This window comes from Nicrophorus vespilloides, unplaced genomic scaffold (assembly GCF_001412225.1).
Source record: "Nicrophorus vespilloides isolate i.1.1-1 unplaced genomic scaffold, Nicve_v1.0, whole genome shotgun sequence".
NCBI classification, from domain to species: Eukaryota; Metazoa; Arthropoda; class Insecta; order Coleoptera; family Silphidae; genus Nicrophorus; species Nicrophorus vespilloides.
The window spans coordinates 158891-179619 of record NW_017100085.1 but is presented as its reverse complement, the minus strand read 5'-3'; the positions used below and the strand labels follow the sequence as shown (position 1 = coordinate 179619).

Here is a 20729-nt window from a genome sequence, read left to right as displayed (position 1 = left end):
TGTATTTTAATTTTTCTAATCAGAATTTTCAATTTATTTTTTATCTATTAACCACTTCATTGTTTCGACGAAAATCAGTGTTTTAAGGATAATACACATCACTTTTATCGCAAAGTTTATCATTTCTGGATAGAGAGTGTGAAAGAGAGAGAGAGAGGAAATATTAATTGTTGGATAACGAACAAAAGGCTATCGACCGAAATACAATGAATTTAATTTTAGTAAAGAATTGTACTATCATTTTGATTCTTTTAAATATAGTTATAATAGATTGTTAAAGAAAAATTAGTAAATTATCTCACGTTTGATAATTGTGGAAAAACGCCAATTCATTACTTAATGATAGTGCGGGATTTTCCTTTAAAAATTATTAAAACATTAATATTTACTGATGTTTAAAGAGAAATATTTCAGCTTGAAAAGATTTATTTATTGAATTGTCAAATAGTTGAGAAGTAAATTTATATAAACTTCAATAGATTCTTTTACGAAATCTGCATAGTCTTATTTTTCATGTAATTTTTTGATAGTTTCCATAGGACAAATTTGATGACTTTCATAGGACTGTTTGAAACCGGACTAATCGAGATACTAAACTGTAAAGAGAAACAAAAGGATCATTTATGTATACAAAAAAATAATTGTGTACTTATTTTGTAAAATTTAGTTTATTTTCATATCTTAAAAACGTACTATAGTGGAATGTCCGCACTATGTGAAGCACGAGTCTTCCAAGTTTTCATTTTCAAAATTTGACCTAATTTTATTAATTAATTATACTTAAATTGATTTCTTTAAAGTAATTATTTCTTTAATTTATTACTCGATTTTTACAAATACCTACAAATAGAATATACAATATTAGATAGCATCTCTTAAAGATAACTTAATAAGTATTACAAAATGTATTAAATATCTCGAAATTGATAATCATATAAATTTTTGATTGATTTAATCTGTATTAATTTTTTTTTTAATGTACGGATTTTTACTCGTAAATTGAAACAATTTTCCACATATAAATTAATGTATTATACAACAATGCCTTCTATATTGGAGTAATTTTTCTTACAATTTATTTTGCTTAACAATGCTCGTTATGCGAGGTTCCACTGTATTTTGAGAAAGTTGAAAATACGATATATGTTACGCTACACCACCTGGCCTACTCAACAAACCACTTCAGGGCAAAACAGTTGCTAAAATGATGATTAATTGGATTATTTTTAATTCTTATTAACAGGATTTATTCGTGTGCTTAGGAATGTTACCACATACAGTCGAGAGACGTTTGTAATATGTTTGTTTATGGTTCGTCCAGGAATTTGTGTATTTGTACAATGAATGAATCAGTCTGGACTCTGGATTCCTGCAAGTAACAGTCAGAATACTTAAAACTGTTTTTTTGGGGAATTTACAAAATCCGCTTCATAAACAAGAATGATTGCATTTTAAATCAACAAAGACAAACAGTCTTTACGAATAAATTTGTTAAATGGGAATTTATTATCAATAAAAACAAAGTCTAAATCTTTATTTTTACGTAACATTTCTTAATCAAGTATTAGATTAACTCTGTAAAAGCAATTAAAGTTTTTATTTCTACTATTCTCGCTAAAAGTATAGAAAAATGATTAATTGTCAATAATTTTGAATGAATTAGTAAGAAAGTAATGACAGAACTCGTGATCAAATTTATGAACAATTTTAATACGTTAACTTTATTTCACGTATATTTATTATGCTTAGTCGATACAAAATCAGTCACTAGATGAACTATATAATTGTAATGCATGAATTTTATGATATTATTGATTTCTACTCAGAATATCCAATAATTTTGAATAAATTGATAAAAAAAAGTAATGACAGAAGAATTTGTGATCAAATTTATGAAGCTTAATCAATACTAAATCAGTAACTAAATTAACTTTATAATTGTAATAAACGAATTTAAAAAATCTCAATATAAAATTAATGATTTTGTGTATATTTTTGATAAGTTTTTTACCAACATTATCGAAATTATAAAAAATATTAATAAATATTGTCATCTAAACAAAAGATACATTAAATATAAAAACTTAAAATCATATTTAAAAGAGAGAATTTCAACGCAATTTATATAATAATAATTTCAACCATCGTCTATATTAGTAAATTAATTTACATTATCTTAATCATATTTTTAATCAATTACATTATTTTATAATGTATGTAATAATTTGAACGTATTTTGTGACTATTTTCATTCATCATATCAAATTTATAAAAATACTAACAATTATTGTTACATAAGCAGATCTATGAAATAGCAATGCGTAAAACGTCAACGTCAACGTAGAATTCGTAAAACAAAAAAGTCCTGTATATGTCAATATTTTTAATGAATTTCCTTAATCAATCACTGAATTAACGTCCCAATTATTATTAATGATTTTTCTTTTAAATTATGAAAGTAATGTATTTGGCCATTTCCTAACAGATTTTCTGATGCTCTTTTCGTCAACATCGACACCAAATTTATAAAAATGTCAATATTGATTGTGACATACTGAAAGATCCATTAAATAAATTGAAGCAAAAAAAATTGCTGATGACGCAACGGATTCGCTCCATTAATCAGAATATCTGACGTCTACGCATACGATATTTACACACACTTTTTATCCTCTTCTTGCAGAAGTCTATTGATCGAACGAAAGCGAAAAATATAATATTCATATCACATGGAATGTCAATGTCGTGTCTGTCCGTCGATCAGGGAGCGTTTCATAAACATTTTATTTTTTCTAATTGAAAATATGTTAAGTGATGATTGATATCAGGAAGAAATCGATGCGGACGACGACAATTACATGACCGAATAAACGAGTAAACTCTATTTATAAACGGTAATAAACGAAGAGAATAAAAAAAAGTGTTTCGTTCCACTTGGAAATGCGTGTAGAATTCGTCGGCCAAAATAAATATTTTGAATTACCATCCGCAAATAGTTCGAATAATATCACTCCCTCTCCACCTAAACAAGAAGTCCATGAATACTTCAACGCAAAACAGAATTTCGCTTTTATTCGCGCGAGCGAGGGGTTCTTTTTTTCTGTTTATGTTTAAATATCACGTTCTTTTCGCTTCAATTTTAATTGTATAATTGATGCGACTCGCAATGTGATTTGTCGGTAGAGGCAAATGGAAAATAAAAACAATGAGAGAGAAAGAGCGTACACATAATGTATTCGGGATTAATAACATTGTTTATGCCCTTACCCAGACTGACGAGGCTTAAAATATTTACAGTATAAAACGGCAGTTTTCCGAGGCTCCGGACACAAAAGCGCACACATGGAATATTAAATTTTCGAAAAGTTTACCATATCAAATATTCACTCGCTGTTTTCGACGATATCACCGGAATTAGCTGATCCCAGCGACATTATTTATTTTTGGTATAATACGTTTTAATCAGAGCTTTTGAGTTCACTTTGCAAGTTTTTTTTTTTGATTAAACTGGATGGTTGTTACACTGCAATTTAGTCTGTATATATTTACGGATGGATTTTCTTTGGTGCAAAAACAACAGCTCAATTACTTGCGGTCTCCGACATGAAATATTCACTTGGATTTTCTTTGTTTCTGCTTTCCTCTTTTTTGGCCTTAGCAAATTGCTGCGAGTTTGTTATGCACCTAATTCGGTTTATGGACGGGTTGCGTTTCTTGAAACTCGTTAAACTGAAATTAATTCACATGCAATAATGTGGGACAGCGGCGTTTGTTCCAATATAAAAAAAATATATATACGTTGACGAAACATGAAATTGTACAGCTTTTTTCAGCTATAAATAGATTATATACATTGTTGGTGCACATCGTACATTGTATTGGATATAATTCGATATTGCTTTATTCTCATTTAAAATGTTTCTACTTATTTAGAGCTGTTAAATTTAGATATTTTTACTTCAAAACGAAATAAATAATTAACTTGAATAATTCGAAATTACGAAAAACAAAGTATAATATGAAGTTATTGCTTTTTCGTGGTTTTCAATTTCATTAGTGAAACTGTAATCATAAATCACAAAATATACAAAAACCACATATCTCTAATTATATTTATTTCATTCCCTACAGTTTTAGCTTCAATTTGCATATTCAATCTTCTTTGTGGTATTTCCAGTTTGTAAGAAATACATCAAATTTGAAGAAAACAATCATTTGTTCAAATTTAATCATGAATTACGAGAAATCTACCCAAAACACATATCTCTAATAATACTAACTACAGTTTTAGCTTTAATTTGCTTTAATTCAATGTTATTTTATGGTTTTTCCTGTTTACAAGAAACAAAATGAAATGTAAAGACACTGTTACTTCTTAATTTTTTAAATTTCTTTCGTAGAACTTTGATAGTAAATTACGTAAAAAACTATAAATACCACATATCTTTAATTAGATTTAGATATTACATAAAGTTTAGGCTATAATTGGAATACTCAATTATCTCTGTGGTATTTTCAGTTTGACAGAAACTAAACAAAATGTGAAGACACTACCTTATCAATGTTTAAAATTTCATTAGTTCAACTTTGATAGTGAATTACGTAAAAACTACAAATATTCCAGAAAGTTTTAGCTGTAATTCGAGTATTTAATTTTTCTTGGTGGTAATTGTAACTTGCATAAAATTTATGATGTTTCTAATTATACAATACTGCAAATCTCTAATGATATCTATTTGATTCCATAAAGTTTTACCACTAAATGGAATATTCAATTGTTGCGTTTATAATTCGAAATTCAAAATTTAACAAACTTTAACATAGAAATATAGTAAATCTGTAATATTCTTTACATCTTTTAACATCTTTGTTAATTCTAGCTTTGAAGAAGCACCGATTTTTTATATCTTCTAATTTCGTTAGGTTCATTGATGGTGATTTATGGAAAATTTACAAATTACACTAATATTTAAATGGACAAATTTGCTTGTTGTTTTATAGATTTTTTTTTGATAGAACTAAATTGACTTAATATATAACAAAAAAGAAAAAGGGCAGTCCCTTGGAAGAAAGGTTTGCTTTATAATCTAATCAAATAACAAAAACGATATAATTTTCAAATTTACTTATATTATATAAACAAATTGTATAAAATCAAAATGAAATCTATAAAATATCAATATTAATTTTGTTTTTGCTACAACTAAATTTAAAATTTATAAAGTGAATCATTTAGGATTCACCGGTTTCGATAAGCACTAATAACAAGTCACATAAGGGTCTTGATAAGTAAACGCATGTAGTCGATTTGTGTTTTGATGATAACATAATAAATATACTTGTAAATATGTGGGTTCGTTTCGTTATCATAAAATGTAAATAAATACCTGCTAATTACGTATTTATTTATCATTCCGCAAAATGAACAACAACAAAATAAAATTTAAAAAAACAATGAAACAAATAAACTGAAATATTTTTGCTTCATTTGAATGAAACAAAGAAAGAGCAATGAGCGTATATATTTTAGGAACCCTTTGTAAAGTTATCAACTTAATTATTTAAAATACAACTTCAAGTCGTCCACTCACTTAGAACCATCCAAAATTAATTGGCGTAAATATGTAATGACTAAGAGACCAAGACATTACTAAACGTTTATTTATTAACAGACATTATTTGGAGGAAGAGAAGAAGAATACAAAAACTAGTTGGAAGAGAATATAATATTGATACGTACTTTAATAATAAAAAGCTGTAATGGTTTTATACATTCAATAATAATTTATTGGAAACGTACACTTTATTTCTTTCGAATTATTTATATATTAGAATAGTTTTAGGTCGATTTTCGTTTATATTGTTAAAATAAAAATATCAAGAATTGTATATGTAATTTGCTGTAACTTATTTTTCTTAATGTATATTATATATTTACTTGATACAATTGCTTTTGTTAAGATATTCTCACAATTAGTCATGTCAATTGTAGAAAAATCCTTCTTTATGATATAAATTTTATAAAAAAATTCTTCCAATTTCATAACGTGCTGTAATGGTAGTATACAAAATAATTTATTGTGAAAGAACACTTTATTGCTTTCGAATTAGTTTTAGGTCGATTTTCATTTATATTGTTAAAATATTATTATATTGTTAAAAATCAAGAATTATATAGAATATAGAAGTAATTCCCTACTAGTTAAAATATTTTCTTAGTCTGATTTTGATCTGCCTAATTATATCAAAATTATAACTTTTTATTAAAACTAGAAAAATAATATATTGAGAAAATTTCATAAGGTATCCCACAGGGTCTCATTATATTTCAGGAAAAGCCTTTGAAATGTCCATATTTGCAAGTTACTTGTCCAAAAATTTACAATAAAAATTCCTTGCATATAAATATTGGATGATTACAAATTGTATTTAAATGTAGTTTGAGGACAACTAATAACCGAATGGTTAAGCTAGGCCCTTTATGAACCCTGTCAGTGCTTGCAGCAATAGGGCCCATCGTTCATCATGAATGGACAGTGAAATGAAAGAGGTTCAGCATATGGACTTTCAGCCAAGTCGATGGACAATGACAGTGTTAAGGATAGCAGCAGATACACAGACAAAGGGAATCAATATACTGAAGTTAACCTACAAGACGCCAGTCAATCAACAAATTACAGAAGAATATAATGATAAAAACTTCCATTGGGAAGTTTACCAAAAAACAAAAATGTCTACAGCCATTACATTTAAGTAATGTTCGCATGAATAAGATTGTAAATTAAATATACTGTGACATAATAAAAAAAATGTAGTTTAAATACATATCAAAAAGTCATTCATTTATCTAACATGACCACCATATTTATTTAGACATTATCAAAGGGGAAATGAGATAGTGCAAATCCTATTAACTTGTATTAAATAGTAGACTCAATCGAACCGTGGAATATAATCCATGAAAGGCTGTCAATGTTTGTATAGAAACTCGAGTTGGAATAAAACAAACAACTTATTTAACATTGAAACAATCGGTGCTTCAATAATCAGGTTATCACCAAATAGAAAATGCCTACAAAAAAAACTAATTGATCTTAATTATTTACAAATAAACATAAATGTGTCTTAATAAGCATCTAATACAGGCAATTGAGCACTTTATTCAGGATTCTTGATTGATGATGTCAATAAAGCTTCTGTCTGAACTGGATACTCAATTTGGAAGAGTTTCGAAGATATACATAATCAATGAGAAATAAGTATTTTACTTGAAAATTGGCTGAGATTAATGACAGAACGTGTACTGACGATATCAGATGATGGTGGTGGTTATTTTTATGGTCTTTAAGGAAAATCTAGTTGAAATCTGATACTATTTTACATCGATCGAATGGAATCCAATTTAATGTTTGGTAGTCGCTTCGCAAACATTGAAATCGAATACTGCATTAAAGTGATGGCAATATTTCGCACCGAACGATGTGCGCTCGATTTTATATTTATATTATGTTCGATCAGGTTTTCCCCCCCTCCGTGGAAAACACGTCGAAAATGCAATCATTACATGTCCTAATTTCACGAACAACCGTACCTGAAATATCCATCAATCCAAATATGAATTGTATTATGAAAACATAAAGATATTCGTTCACCTTTTATAATACAATTTATGTTAATATATTTCTAGTAATACACTAAAGAAAATAAGAAGAAAACAACATAAGGAAATAGTAATAGCAGAATGAAACAGTAGACACTAATAAGATGCAATGAAGGAAGATGAACGTAATAGTAAAAAATCTTAAGGAAATATGAACCAATTACACTTTTCTTGTAATATAAGTTTTTGAAAACAGGAAAATTTTGCCAATATTTATGTAATTTTAAAAAAATAACAGCAAAATATAAAAAGAGAATAGGATGTTTTCGTACTTAAAATAAATAAGCTATAAGGAATGGAAAGTTCTATGAGGGTCTTTCCTATTAGCCGTGATATATGGAGTTCGTTCCCCAAAGGGGCGCAGAATATTTTAGGATTTGACTACTAAATTTACTTTTCCATCAATAGATTACATTTTGTATGGCACACTTCTACTTTTTTTGTTGTTTATTTTCGTGTTGTTTATTTATTTAGAGTTATTTATTTTGCCAACTGAATAAAATAAGCGTATGCGAAACGAGCCTAGAAGGCAGTAATGGAGATTACATACATGAATTACAAATTAACCCGGATTTTGATGTTGTCCCATATGAAAAAAAAAAGTCACAATCTTATAAATGAAAATAAAGTTTAACCTAATATAATAAATGTATTTTGAAGCAGTTGCGTTTTGTAATAAACAATATAGGCACGGACTGTTTGAAACTGGACTAATCGAGAAACTATTTTTTTAGAATTTAATTTTTTATTTTGCTCACTTAAAATTTACTTTATTTTGAAATTGTCAAAACCGGACTATAGTGAATCCGAAGCCGCACTATAGGAGGTATTGTTGTAATTCTTTATTTTTACTACGAACTATGTAAATTGGATGGAATCAAATTGCTAAAGTTGGCGACTGTATTTAGTTTTTCCATTAGCGCAAATTAAAATATCCGTTTAGGTTAATTGAAGCCATTTCGCAAGTGGAGACAGTAGTATTGAATTAATGATACCAATTGAAGACAAGCGTCAGCATTAATACTACTGAATTGATTATACCAATTGGTGAAGAGCTGAGAGGTTGCTCGGTCCTAGTCAGGGTCATATGTAGATGTAAACACGTTAAGACATTCTTTAACAATCATACGTGACGCACTTATAATTGCAAACAACTTAATTTAAATTATCTAAATTATTTGAAAGTTTTTCAAATATATTATAGTAATTCTTAAAATAGTCTTAGTTAAGAATTGGTGATCTTTTTCGAACTCGAAACAAACGATGCATTTACAATAAAGACGACTGAATGACTTTGGTCATTAGTTAATTCCGATGGAAAATACTTATACTCTTTGTAGTAAATATATTTTTTAAAGAAATCCGTATTGTAAAGTTGAATGCGAAGAATAAAGGTAAATTAATTATGCGTCACTTCAATTATTCAGAGCACAATTATCAAAGGGTGCTATTTCATCTTCGAAGAATATAAAAGGAGTGGAACAAAGGAATTCTAAATTAAGAAGGCAATCAAATTATCAACGATCTATAATGAAAGGAACGAATTCGTTGAACCAGAGAAAGAATAGACATTAACTTCAACTACTATTTCAATAACTGTAAATTCAAAGAATTTTCCGTACAAGAAAATTGATGACTAATATTCGTGTAATTTGTATACTATATAAAATAGCTTTTGTTAAGATGTTCTCACAATTAGTCATTAGTCATGGCAATTGTACCTTAGAAAGAAGGACTGATGACATAAATAATATATTTTTAAATTATTTTTACAGCTATTGGATTTTCTTTTGTCTTCGAATTTCATAACGTGGAAATGAAAACTTGAATAATTTTAAATAGTTTAAACTAATAATAATTTTTACTGTAACAGTCAAAAACAAAATTATACATTTTCATTCACAACAATAATAATAGTAAAACAAAAGATTAACTATTACAAAGGGCCATTGATCATAGTTTAAACTATTAAAGCAAAATTAATGAACCTGTAGTAACCTGGAATATATATATAATCAATACGCATTAAAATTAATAAATATATAATTTTCGAATATTATAAATTTTATCCAATTTGTAAATGAAAAATCCGTATATAGAAGCCATGGCAATAAAAAGATATATTGAACGTATAAAATTTATATATAGTTTTAAAACTACCTGCTACGAATAGTTTCTTAACTTCATCTTGTAGTGAAACATCGCAGAAGCATGTCATCAGCTTTCTGTACTTTTTACGATCTCAACTATCGTTTATTTTAATAGCTTAAGTGTCCATATTTCCTCTTTTTCGTGACCGATCCCTATGTCCTCTTTAACGGGAAGAGCTAATTTAACACGCAATAAAAGAAACATCAATTTTCACCCACGTAAGAACTTGTAAGAACAACAATTTTAATTTCTGAAATTGCTTTCCTATTTTCAAATCCATTTAAAATCAAGTAAAAAAAACAGTTTTATACTAATATTTATATAATAATCAATTGATTCATTAAATAAGGAAAAGAAATTGCAAGCAGTTTAAATGTTAGTTTCAGTTTTCGTTTTTGGACAAAAATAGAAATAGATCGTGATTAATATTATTACTATTGACTACACAAATTAGGTCGTGATTTTTCAAAAGTAACGATTAAATTATTGATAATTATTGCAAAATAAATTATAATATTTGTTATGATAAATATTGTTTTAATAAAAATGATGTTTCTATAGAAACATAATTTTGTATGTATGCTTAAACCTAATTACGTGTATACATAAGTAATTACCCCAACTAGGTAATATTATTTAAGAGTAAATATTGTTCTTGGACAAACTTATTTGGAAATCTAATATAAAGAAAATAAGCAATTATGAATTATTCTTACCTCATTCCGAATTAAAGATCAATACTTTTCCTCAGTGTTTAATTTATTTATGTTGCGAATTGCAAATGTCTAAAACTTTGGTCTTTGCCATTAATGTTCACAAAATCAATATAATTTTCTATGTTGAATGTAAGTAACAATCAGAGATGTTAAATTTTGCGGATGTCAACATTATTTGTTTGTAAACATTGGGATTTATGTAACGGTGCGAACATGAAGAAAAAAGGGGGAAAATCAATACGACGAAAGCGGGATTAATGAATGGATTTGTTCGAAGCTGAGTCCGAATTTGTTGCTATACGAAAGTTTTGCGAATGTTGTATCGATCTTAGAGGTATGGGTTTCCCAAACAGAACAGAAGACAATCCAAGAATGAAAACAAAAGTTGAAAGGAAACAAACAATTGAATGTTTCTTACCTGTTAGTTGTCTGAAGATTAGATCTTATCCTCCTGATGACCGTACAGTTGTCACTGGCACCAATATAATCCGGAGTCCTAGCATCAGCAGAGGTGTCGTCTCCTTCGTTGTTGGTGGCGGCGGCGAAGGATGGCAGCAGATTTTTGTTTACCTGCTGCGATGAACGGCGGCCGCCACATCTGATGCAATTGATTGATTCTGTCGGGTTGATTATGTTACACTCCTTACACTGCCACTGGAGTACCGAAGCGATGGAACCCATGGCAATGCCGTACACATATTTAACGGCTTTCTGTTATCCTGGATGGACGGGTGGTGGTTGATGATGATGTTGATGATGGTCGTCGGTTCATGGAAGTAAAAGAAAACAATCAAAACAAAGCACGCACGCACGTACCCACGGCCCGCCACGATCTTCCGGTACTTCCGGCACCCCCCTCGGACGACCCAATCAACAGTCAACGCTAATCAGCTGACGCTTCCTCTCTTTCTCCTGCCGCCACTCGAATTTTTCAAAACATCTCCTCGCCATATTGACGCGACCCACGGCGCCTGTCTGGACGTCCGAGTGTCATCGAACCAAAATTCCATTCCTCCACGGCGCGAACGAACAAAAAAAAAACACCCCTAGCGTTATGCAACACCATGGAAACTACCCCCTGCAACCAGAGATTCAAGCGTTCCATTCTAGGCAACTGTCGGAACTACGAAGACAAGCGCACCCTATGCAACACCCTCAACATGAAGGAAATGTTAACAATCAATGTTAGGCAACAATATATACAATAGAAGACTGTTAATCTCTTCAATGCACATAAAGCAACAAAACTATAACCATTTGTAAAACACCAATAAAAGTTTTATATTTGTATAAAACAGTGTTCTTCAATCTTTATTTTTGTTTCCTGATACACCTAAGTCACAAACTTCTTTGAAAACTAATCACTTTATTACAATTGTTTTTATTTAATATAGTTGAATACTAAGATATAGATTTAAATGAAATATAATAACTTTACAAATCACTTTATTTTAAAATATTAATTTGCATACATTTAAGACAGTATATTTCGTTTATATCATATTAATTATAATTTACTAATATTTATTTTTTATGGTTACCTGTAAAAATCTGATACAAAAGTAATTAGTTTGAAATTCAAACGAAAAAAATGTTGTTAGAAAAAGAATTGTTACAATATTAAAAACGAAACAATTAGATACATTATTCAGGTGTAAAGATCAAAATGCACATCAACATTCTTAATGGGTATTTTCAATTTTTATTTTTTAGAATTACATAACATTATTTAATAATAATCTTCTATGAATATGTACATATTATAATTATCTCTAAACATCTTCTATTATTAAAAATCTCAATATGGGATTTGTTGCGGTGGCAATCCCTATTTTGATATAGTCGGGATTATGTTTGTCGAGATTCTGATACAGTCGGGATTATGATTGTCGAGATTTTGATATAGTCGGGATTTCGAACGTCGGGATTTCAATAGACGGTCTTTCGGTTGTCGAGCTTGCGATATAGACCCGATTTGTTGGTGTTGATTGTATTTGGAATAATTTTTACATTGTTAAACCATGCTTTAGATATGAATATAATAAATACAACAACTTTGTTGCTATGAGACCGAAATAAACAAAGTCGTACAGTAATCCAATTGTTTACTTTTGACGCAATGTGACAGCTGTCATTTCGCAACTCTTTAAACATTTAACCATAGGTTGACAACCACTGGTCTAGACTAGAATGCATTAAAGTTAATTTCAACATTGATTTGTTTACCAATCAAAAAAATATATAGTACTAAATAATTAACATTAAGTAAAGTAATCATGTAATCCTTTATTTATTAAAAACAATCTAATTATAAGTGATTAACAATGATGAGAAGAATCTTAAAAGAAAACAATAATATTACCTAATACCTAAATTTGTTTAATGTATAAGTAATTTTAATATGTATAATCAATAACTCTTGCAATGTATTCATTTAAAAAACAATAGAATTACACTAATTTACAATTAAGAAAAACGCAATATTTAATCAATTAATTTGTATTAAATTCTAAAAAATATCATTATTAACACTGCTTGTCGCTGCTCTATTCGTTTATTTATCCGGTTGAGAAATCCATAGAATTTCATTCGCCCTACAGATAACTTCATCTCATAGTTCTTCAGCTTTTATACGATCCAAGAAACCGTTTAATACCGCTTCTTTAGATGAAACTCGTTCAACCGTTATCAAGCCTTCCCCACAAAAGATCATTCAGTTAACTGTCAGATTAAAATTCAATTGTAAGAAAAACTTACCTTTATTTCATTTTCAACACCTTCATCATACGAAAAATAGTTAATTTTAATAAAAAAATGTTTTAATTACAGGATTATTTAGAAAATTTAATCAAATAAATTGTATTATATTTTTATCACGTAATAAGCAATAAAACTGTTTATTGCTTCATTAAATTTAATCACTCATTAAATATAAATTGATTAATTTAGCAATAAAAGGTAATTAATAGAGGATTTACGTGTGTGATATTGGAAGGAAAAGTTGAGGTAAAAAATGATAAGTCCGATATTAATTTGCCATAAATCAATAGCTCGTATATATATATATTTATTAATACATTATAATATTATTGAACTTACAGAAGAAATAAGGAACATAACATTAAATACAGTCTATTAATTCGACACGAAATAAGAAATACATCTGCCTCGACCCTCCATGGAGATTTTCCAGCAAGTCGTCTTCCTCCATTCGCTTAGATTTTTTTTTCCCTCTCTCGGATTCTCCACACAAAAATACATACTTTATTTAAATACTATCGTTACTATAAATAATTAATAGAATAGTCGAAATAAAAATATATTATGTATATGTGTTGTATATATATATATATAGATTTATCTTGAAATATATATCGTTTTATATATTCTACAAACTATCTGAAACAGAAAGAACAAAAAAAAATACATATGTTAGTATACATAATTTAATATGAATATGATAAAACACAAATATTTATACTAAATTTACACATGAAATAATTCAAGTTTTATAATATTTTTAAGTCAATTTTCTTTATGATATTCCAGTTTTATATTAAAATACATAAATGCCGGTGGCAATCGCAAGCCCGACAACCGAAATCCCGAGTGTATCGAAATCCCGGCTGTATTAAAATCCCGACGCTTGAAATCCCAACTATGTCAAAATCCTGTCTACCAAAATCCCGACAATCAAAATCCCGACTATATCGAAATCCCTACAGTGTCTTTTATTATAAATTTCTACAATAACATTTTTATGGTTGTCGGAATTTCGATATACTCGGGATTTTGATTGTCGGGATTTTAATACAGCCGGGATTTCGAACGTCGGGATTTCAATAGACGGTCTTTCGGTTGTCGGGTTTGTGATATAGACCCATAAATTCAATATCATTTTTATTATCACTGCTGGTACCAATTGTCACCAACTGTCACATTTATTGCAACTTCTGTCAAAAATATTCGCAAGTCGCATCTGAAAGCAGTACAATTTTATTATATTTGTTGTCATTACTTGTTACCAATTGATTTAAAATGTCATAAAACTTTGTATGTTGCATCTTGGAGGCATCTTTCTATTTTTTTTATATAAACAAATTGATATAAAATCAGTATAATTTTATTATCATTGCAGTGACAATTGATGTCACCAACTGTCAGATTGATTGATTATCCTGTCAAATGTCAAAAAAACTTTTAGACAAACTTTTCTTATTTTATTTGAATAAATAAATTATTATATAATCAGTACATCATCTTGTCACCAAATGTCATATTTCTTGCAACTGCTGTCAAATGTCATAAAAATGTTCATGTCGCATGTTGGAGACACCTTTCCAATTTAATTTATATAAACAACAGTACAATGTTTTATTATCATTGCTGTCATCAATTGTCACTAACTGTCATATTGATTGATTCTCCTGTCAAATATCAAAAAAAAATTTTAGAAAACCTTTTCTTATTTTATTTGAATAAATAAATTATTATATAATCGTTACATCATCTTGTCATCAAATGTCATATTTCTTGCAACTGCTGTCATAAAATGTTCATGTCGCATGTTGGAGACACCTTTCCAATTTAATTTATATAAACAAATTGATATAAAAACAGTACAATGTTTTATTATCATTACTGTCATCAATTGTCACTAACTGTCATATTGATTGATTCTCCTGTCAAATATCAAAAAAAAATTTTAGAAAATCTTTTCTTATTTTATTTGAATAAATAAATTATTATATAATCGTTACATCATCTTGTCGCCAAATGTCATATTTCTTGCAACTGCTGTCAAATGTCATAAAAATGTTCATGTCGCAAGTTGGAGACACCTTTCCAATTTAATTTATATAAACAAATTGATATAAAAACAGTACAATGTTTTATTATCATTGCTGTCATCAATTAAACAAACTTTTCTTAATTTATTTGAATGAACAAATTATTATAAAATCTGTACAATTTGATCAATTAATTATCCTTCCATTTTAAAAATAAATAAAAAAAACTAATTTAATATAAATTTAACTGAACAAATTGTTGAAGTTTATTAACAATTTAAATGCTTTAGTTTACACATTATTTAGCTTTAATATGTTAAATTGTATTACAATATTGTTAAAATTCTGTAGTTGACAGAATGAATTGGAATTTATTAATTCTTCGGTTAATTTTCGGAAAATCCAATTCGCAAAGTGTCCAATTCAAATTAGTGTGTTAATTCAATCATTGAAAAGCGAAACAGAAAAGCGTAGATAGATGAATGTAATGGACTTGCGCCGATTGAAGAGAGAATGAATTGTACAATAATACAAAAATAAAAAACAGTTTGGATGCGTTTATTCAAAAGCCATATCCAGTGCGATCAACATGGCTTATGGAACGGAACTCCGCGCGCCACCTTTTGTTTTTAGGCGACGTTCATTCAACGCTCGGCTTAATCAGGATGTTTCATTAATGTTAATCCTGGGCCATGTGCATCAATGGGATCCATCTAACGCAAACAACTATCGCCGCTCCGGTCCGCATTTTAATAACATCAAGTTAACAATGGTTAACTTTATTAAAGTATGGCTTTTGAAGCAGCAGCGACACCGGTCGTCCACTAAATTGGAAATTTCACCCACATGAAAAACGCTTAACATCGAAACGTACTTAAATGCATGCATGCATTTCTGCACGTGAAAATAGAACGCGACGAATTCAGATTCGGACGGGTTTAATTTAATTCCGAAGCGGCCGTATATTATTATTTTTATCCGGACGGACAGCTTCAATATTTGCCAATCGTAATAGATGGGTTTTTAGATGACGTCTCGTTTGCACAGCGACGCAATTCCCATTCGCATTCCTCTCGTTTTTTTTATTTGTACCATTTCCGGTACCATCCTTTCCACCACGATCATCTTTTTATCTTATATCAATTCAATTCCATTTCCTGGATATACGCTCAAATCAACAAATACACTCACTTCAAACGAAATCAACATACGAAAATCAATAGGTGATGACTAGGTGAAAATCGAACTAAAGTTTTATAGCGTCATTTTTATACACATTCGTACACACTACGTAATACTTTTCAAATTACTTGGATATTAGTGCGTAGTGTGCACCCACCTTAATAAGTGATTCTAATTATTTTCGTAATTATAAGCTTATAAAAATTAGAAAAGTCTTTACAAACAATATATAAGAAATACATTCATTCATAGAAAACTGATTTTTTTTTGAAAATTATTACTTATTTTATGAACACAAAATTGAAGTGAATTAATATAAATTTTATTCCTGAATGATTTTTTTACTTGTAGTTTTATTTTCATTAAAAATTATGTTGATTTTGGAAATAAATCTCATAAATTTGCTACACGTAATTACTAATTTGGTCACATATTATTGAAATATTATCAAAAAAAATAAAATCTTACATAGAAAATTTATAAAATGTATGAAGATTTTTTATTGTATTTCACTTTTCTATACTCAAATTATTGTTGCATAATTCCATATGAAATTAACATGTTAGTAGGCGAATCTCCGTAAATTAGTATTTAAATTGAAAGATCAATCAATGTCACATCGAAATCAATCTATAACTGTCAATTACTCTTAGATGATCTTCAGTTAAACAACTTAATTAACATTTAATTATTATTAATCACTTTGGAATTAGTTAGATTAAATCACATGTAAATCTTTATCTAATCTCCAATTTCGATAGAATTATTTCCGTTCTATTCATATAAATTGTATGCGTATTAATTTTGGATATTTCTTTTGTTGATTATGTAGCAATAAATCTTTGTAATGTGCATTGTTGTCTAATATAAAGTTTGAAATGAATTATATAACAAGTAAACTTAAATAGTTACTAACAAAAAACTAAAGTTAAACAGACGTTAATTCATTGGTTGAATTTGTTTTGTCGACTGTTTATCGTTTGCAATCTTACCTATTTCTTGTAATCTGGTTTGGCATAAATTTTCATCTACTGAGATCGTCGTTCTGAGGGACTCCTCTTTCCCCAGATTCCCTTGAGGTTAGTCCAGGCCGGGTCGCGTTTGCCCCAGGATCCTAAGTACATATAATACATTACTCTTAGTAGTCTGGAGTTCCATCTATTAATATTGCAACTAACTAATTTCTTCTTGTCAAATGTATTGTCAGAAATCTTAACTAATGCACATCAATTTAATAATTATCAGATTTTATATTTCACATATTATTTACTAAACTATAAAATAATATATAATATACAGTTAGGACTCATTTGAAGGCGCGTTACCATACGTTATAAGAAAATCCTCATTTGAAGACGCGTTACCACGTTATAAGAAAATTTACTGAAAACTAAACAAATGAATTAAATAATTGAATCTATTGAAAACAAACATAATCTTTATTTTTTTCTTAATAATATACAATAATACCTCGCACAGTGCGGGTAATATGCCGAACTATTGCAAACCGGAAACTGCATAAAATAAACAGCACAAATAGAGTCTATACAGTTAATAGATGAAAAAACGCTCATTTGTGAATAGAGAATATAATTTTGCGTACTATTCTTTTAAACTAAATCCGCACTGATTGAATCCGTACTATAGGAGATATTGCTTTTGTAATGCAATTGTAGAAATATTAAAAAATATCTAATTATGTTATTTATATAAATATGTCTGAATAAAATATTCAAATAATCTAATATTTTTAATAACTTTGATGAAATATGTATTAAAAAAATGTTAAATGAATGTACTATGTATTTGGGGTTGGATAATATTTCTATTTGTAATAATTTGTAAAGTATTTCATCGGCTGTTTTGCATTTGATGTTATATACATTTAGTTAATACATTGATTGCAATATTTTTAAAGTCTTATCAAGTTATATTCATGTAGTATTTGCATGAAATATAAAATCTATAAAAGTAAAATTAACAAGAATAGTGTTAAATTTTGATCTCCTAAGGAAGTTTAACTAATCTGACCATGTTAGTAAATTGCTAAAGTTTCTTAAACTGTGTAACATCAAATAACCGATTATTCGTGTCAGAAGATTTAGTCACGAAATATAATATCTTAACGCGGTTCTTGAAGCGGAAATACTGAGTGATAGAAATTAGTTTTCGTACCTCTGAAGTTTCCCCATTCGGATCTTTTACCCCAACCGGCGTTGTTGAGGTTCTTCCAAGCCCTCTTCTCGTCATCGTTGGCATCCATCTCGGTGATCTGAGCGTAATCGGCGTAAGGAGCATCGCCTTGGATTCCTTGATCTTCCTGCTCCAACAAAGTAGCCAATTGTTTCATAGCATACTCATCTTCAGGAGCGAAGCGCTTGCCCCATCCTCCCTGAAATCAACCGAGAGAAGAAAAAAAAACGAGTTTCAATCCGCAGAAATATAGAAAATTATGCAAATATTTTGTTTGTGAAAACGCACGCAACATACAAACAAGCCCAAAAGACATTTTCCGGGAATCGAATTTTAAATGATTCGGCTTCTCTTCTAACAAAAAAAAAACAGAATAAACAAATTGAAAGGAGTCGTGGCTTTAATCGTGATTTCCATATATCGGCTCTTCACTCGGAACTGTTTGCAAACAATTTATTTCTGTTTGCCCACCGAAACTGTTTATCTTTTAACGAATTACACCGCAAATAGATCGATTTTTCCGCAGTCGCAGTTCCACCAAGATCATAATAAACAAGATTGAATGGTCGGGATGAGAGTATGAAGGGACATATAAAGATGGAGAGAGAAAAAAATTGTAAATTGTCTCGTAAACAGTGTAAATCTCACCTGTAAATTTTGCCATGCTCGTTTCTCGGTAACGTAGAGCGGGAAGCTGCTGCTGGGTCCCCAAAGGTCTCTCTTTCCCCATCCGCCCTGCAGGTTCTGCCAGGCGCGCTTTCCCCAGCTGTGCAAGTTCCTGTTCCAGTCCCTCTTCTCCATCTGCACGGACAACAGCAAAGAAACACAAATGAAATTGCAACGACATTTGCATGCAAATTGCACAACGAACACGGCCAATTAAACCTGCGATCCGCACGGCTGCAAATAACCATCAACATATTCGCTCGTAATTCGGTTTGCATTAAGAGCATTTACACATCCAATGCTCCATTTCCCGTTTGTCCTTCCCATTCCACATTCATTTATCTATCTATATGTATGTACTAGTTTATTTTTCAGAATTTCGAGGGTCAAAGTGCAAAAGTTCAATTGGTAAATGGATATTTTGCAAAATGGATCAATTACAGTACCCACTTCACGAATACGATTCCCAATTAAAACCGTCCGAAAATTTCAATATCCAATAATACACATTAGTCTGAAGTTAAATATTAATTAACTTTTTTTCACCTACATTTCCTTCAAAATCTGGTAAATCAAATTAATCAATTAATGCAATTTATTTACGTTAACCCTTTATTACCTGACCACAATTAAAATAAAGAAATTAAACTTTTTCTTTGGATTTCTATTAAAACAGATTAAAATTAAGTTGCTTATATTTAAATTTTTATTAAATTTCAGCAATATTTTTATTCAATGAAAAAAAATATGTGGTACTTTTTGGTAATTTTAAGCGTATAAGTGAATTATAGTGATTTAGATTACAAAAAAACGCATCAATTTTCATATTTAGTAACAATATTATTTTATAAACTTATTTCATCGTATTCTACTATACAATTTTCTTTTCGTTATTCCAATTACGAAAAAAAAAATACTTTTTGAATACAATATAAAGATTATATTAAAGTACCAACAATTATTTAGTTCTGTTTCACGTTTCTTTATTATATACAAATTTTTCAAAAATTGCTTACAAAATCGCATTTTCAAACTTAATATCTAGCAATTTTTTTCAGTTTTATATGAATTCATTTATATTTAGAATAAAATCATCTATCCAACTATATATTATAATGAAAACTAGTTACATAACTTTCCCAGGTTTTCGATATTCGCAATCTTAATATCAAGCATCGTGCGGTTTATGTAATATGGATGTAATTATATTTGAAATATAATTATTAAATAATATTCTTAAAGTTCCTTAACTTAGCATTGGAATGATAATTTCAATGTAAAGTGTTACATACATAAAGTATAAATTCATATATAAAGTATATTTGTAGCTGATATAAAAAAAAAGTATGAACTTATGCTGTCTGTACATTT

General features: G+C 28.9%; 2 protein-coding genes across 2 annotated transcripts in view; both read right to left on the bottom strand.

Moving 5' to 3' along the window:
• Nucleotides 1–11691, bottom strand: part of LOC108567148 (calpain-D) — a 41090-nt gene extending 29399 nt beyond the window's left edge. Inside the window, exon 1 of the mRNA XM_017927448.1 lies at nucleotides 10946–11691. Coding sequence (XP_017782937.1) covers nucleotides 10946–11208 — 263 coding nt within the window. The 5' untranslated portion in view covers nucleotides 11209–11691. The remainder of the gene's footprint in view (nucleotides 1–10945) is intronic.
• A 5800-nt stretch (nucleotides 11692–17491) lies between these two features.
• The window catches only part of LOC108567149 (allatostatins MIP), a 44424-nt gene continuing 41186 nt past the window's right edge, over nucleotides 17492–20729 (bottom strand). Inside the window, exons 3-5 of the mRNA XM_017927449.1 lie at nucleotides 19341–19493; nucleotides 18675–18891; nucleotides 17492–17613 (exon numbers count right to left, since the gene is read on the bottom strand). Of these exons, the coding sequence (XP_017782938.1) occupies nucleotides 17528–17613; nucleotides 18675–18891; nucleotides 19341–19493 (456 nt within the window). The 3' untranslated portion in view covers nucleotides 17492–17527. The remainder of the gene's footprint in view (nucleotides 17614–18674; nucleotides 18892–19340; nucleotides 19494–20729) is intronic.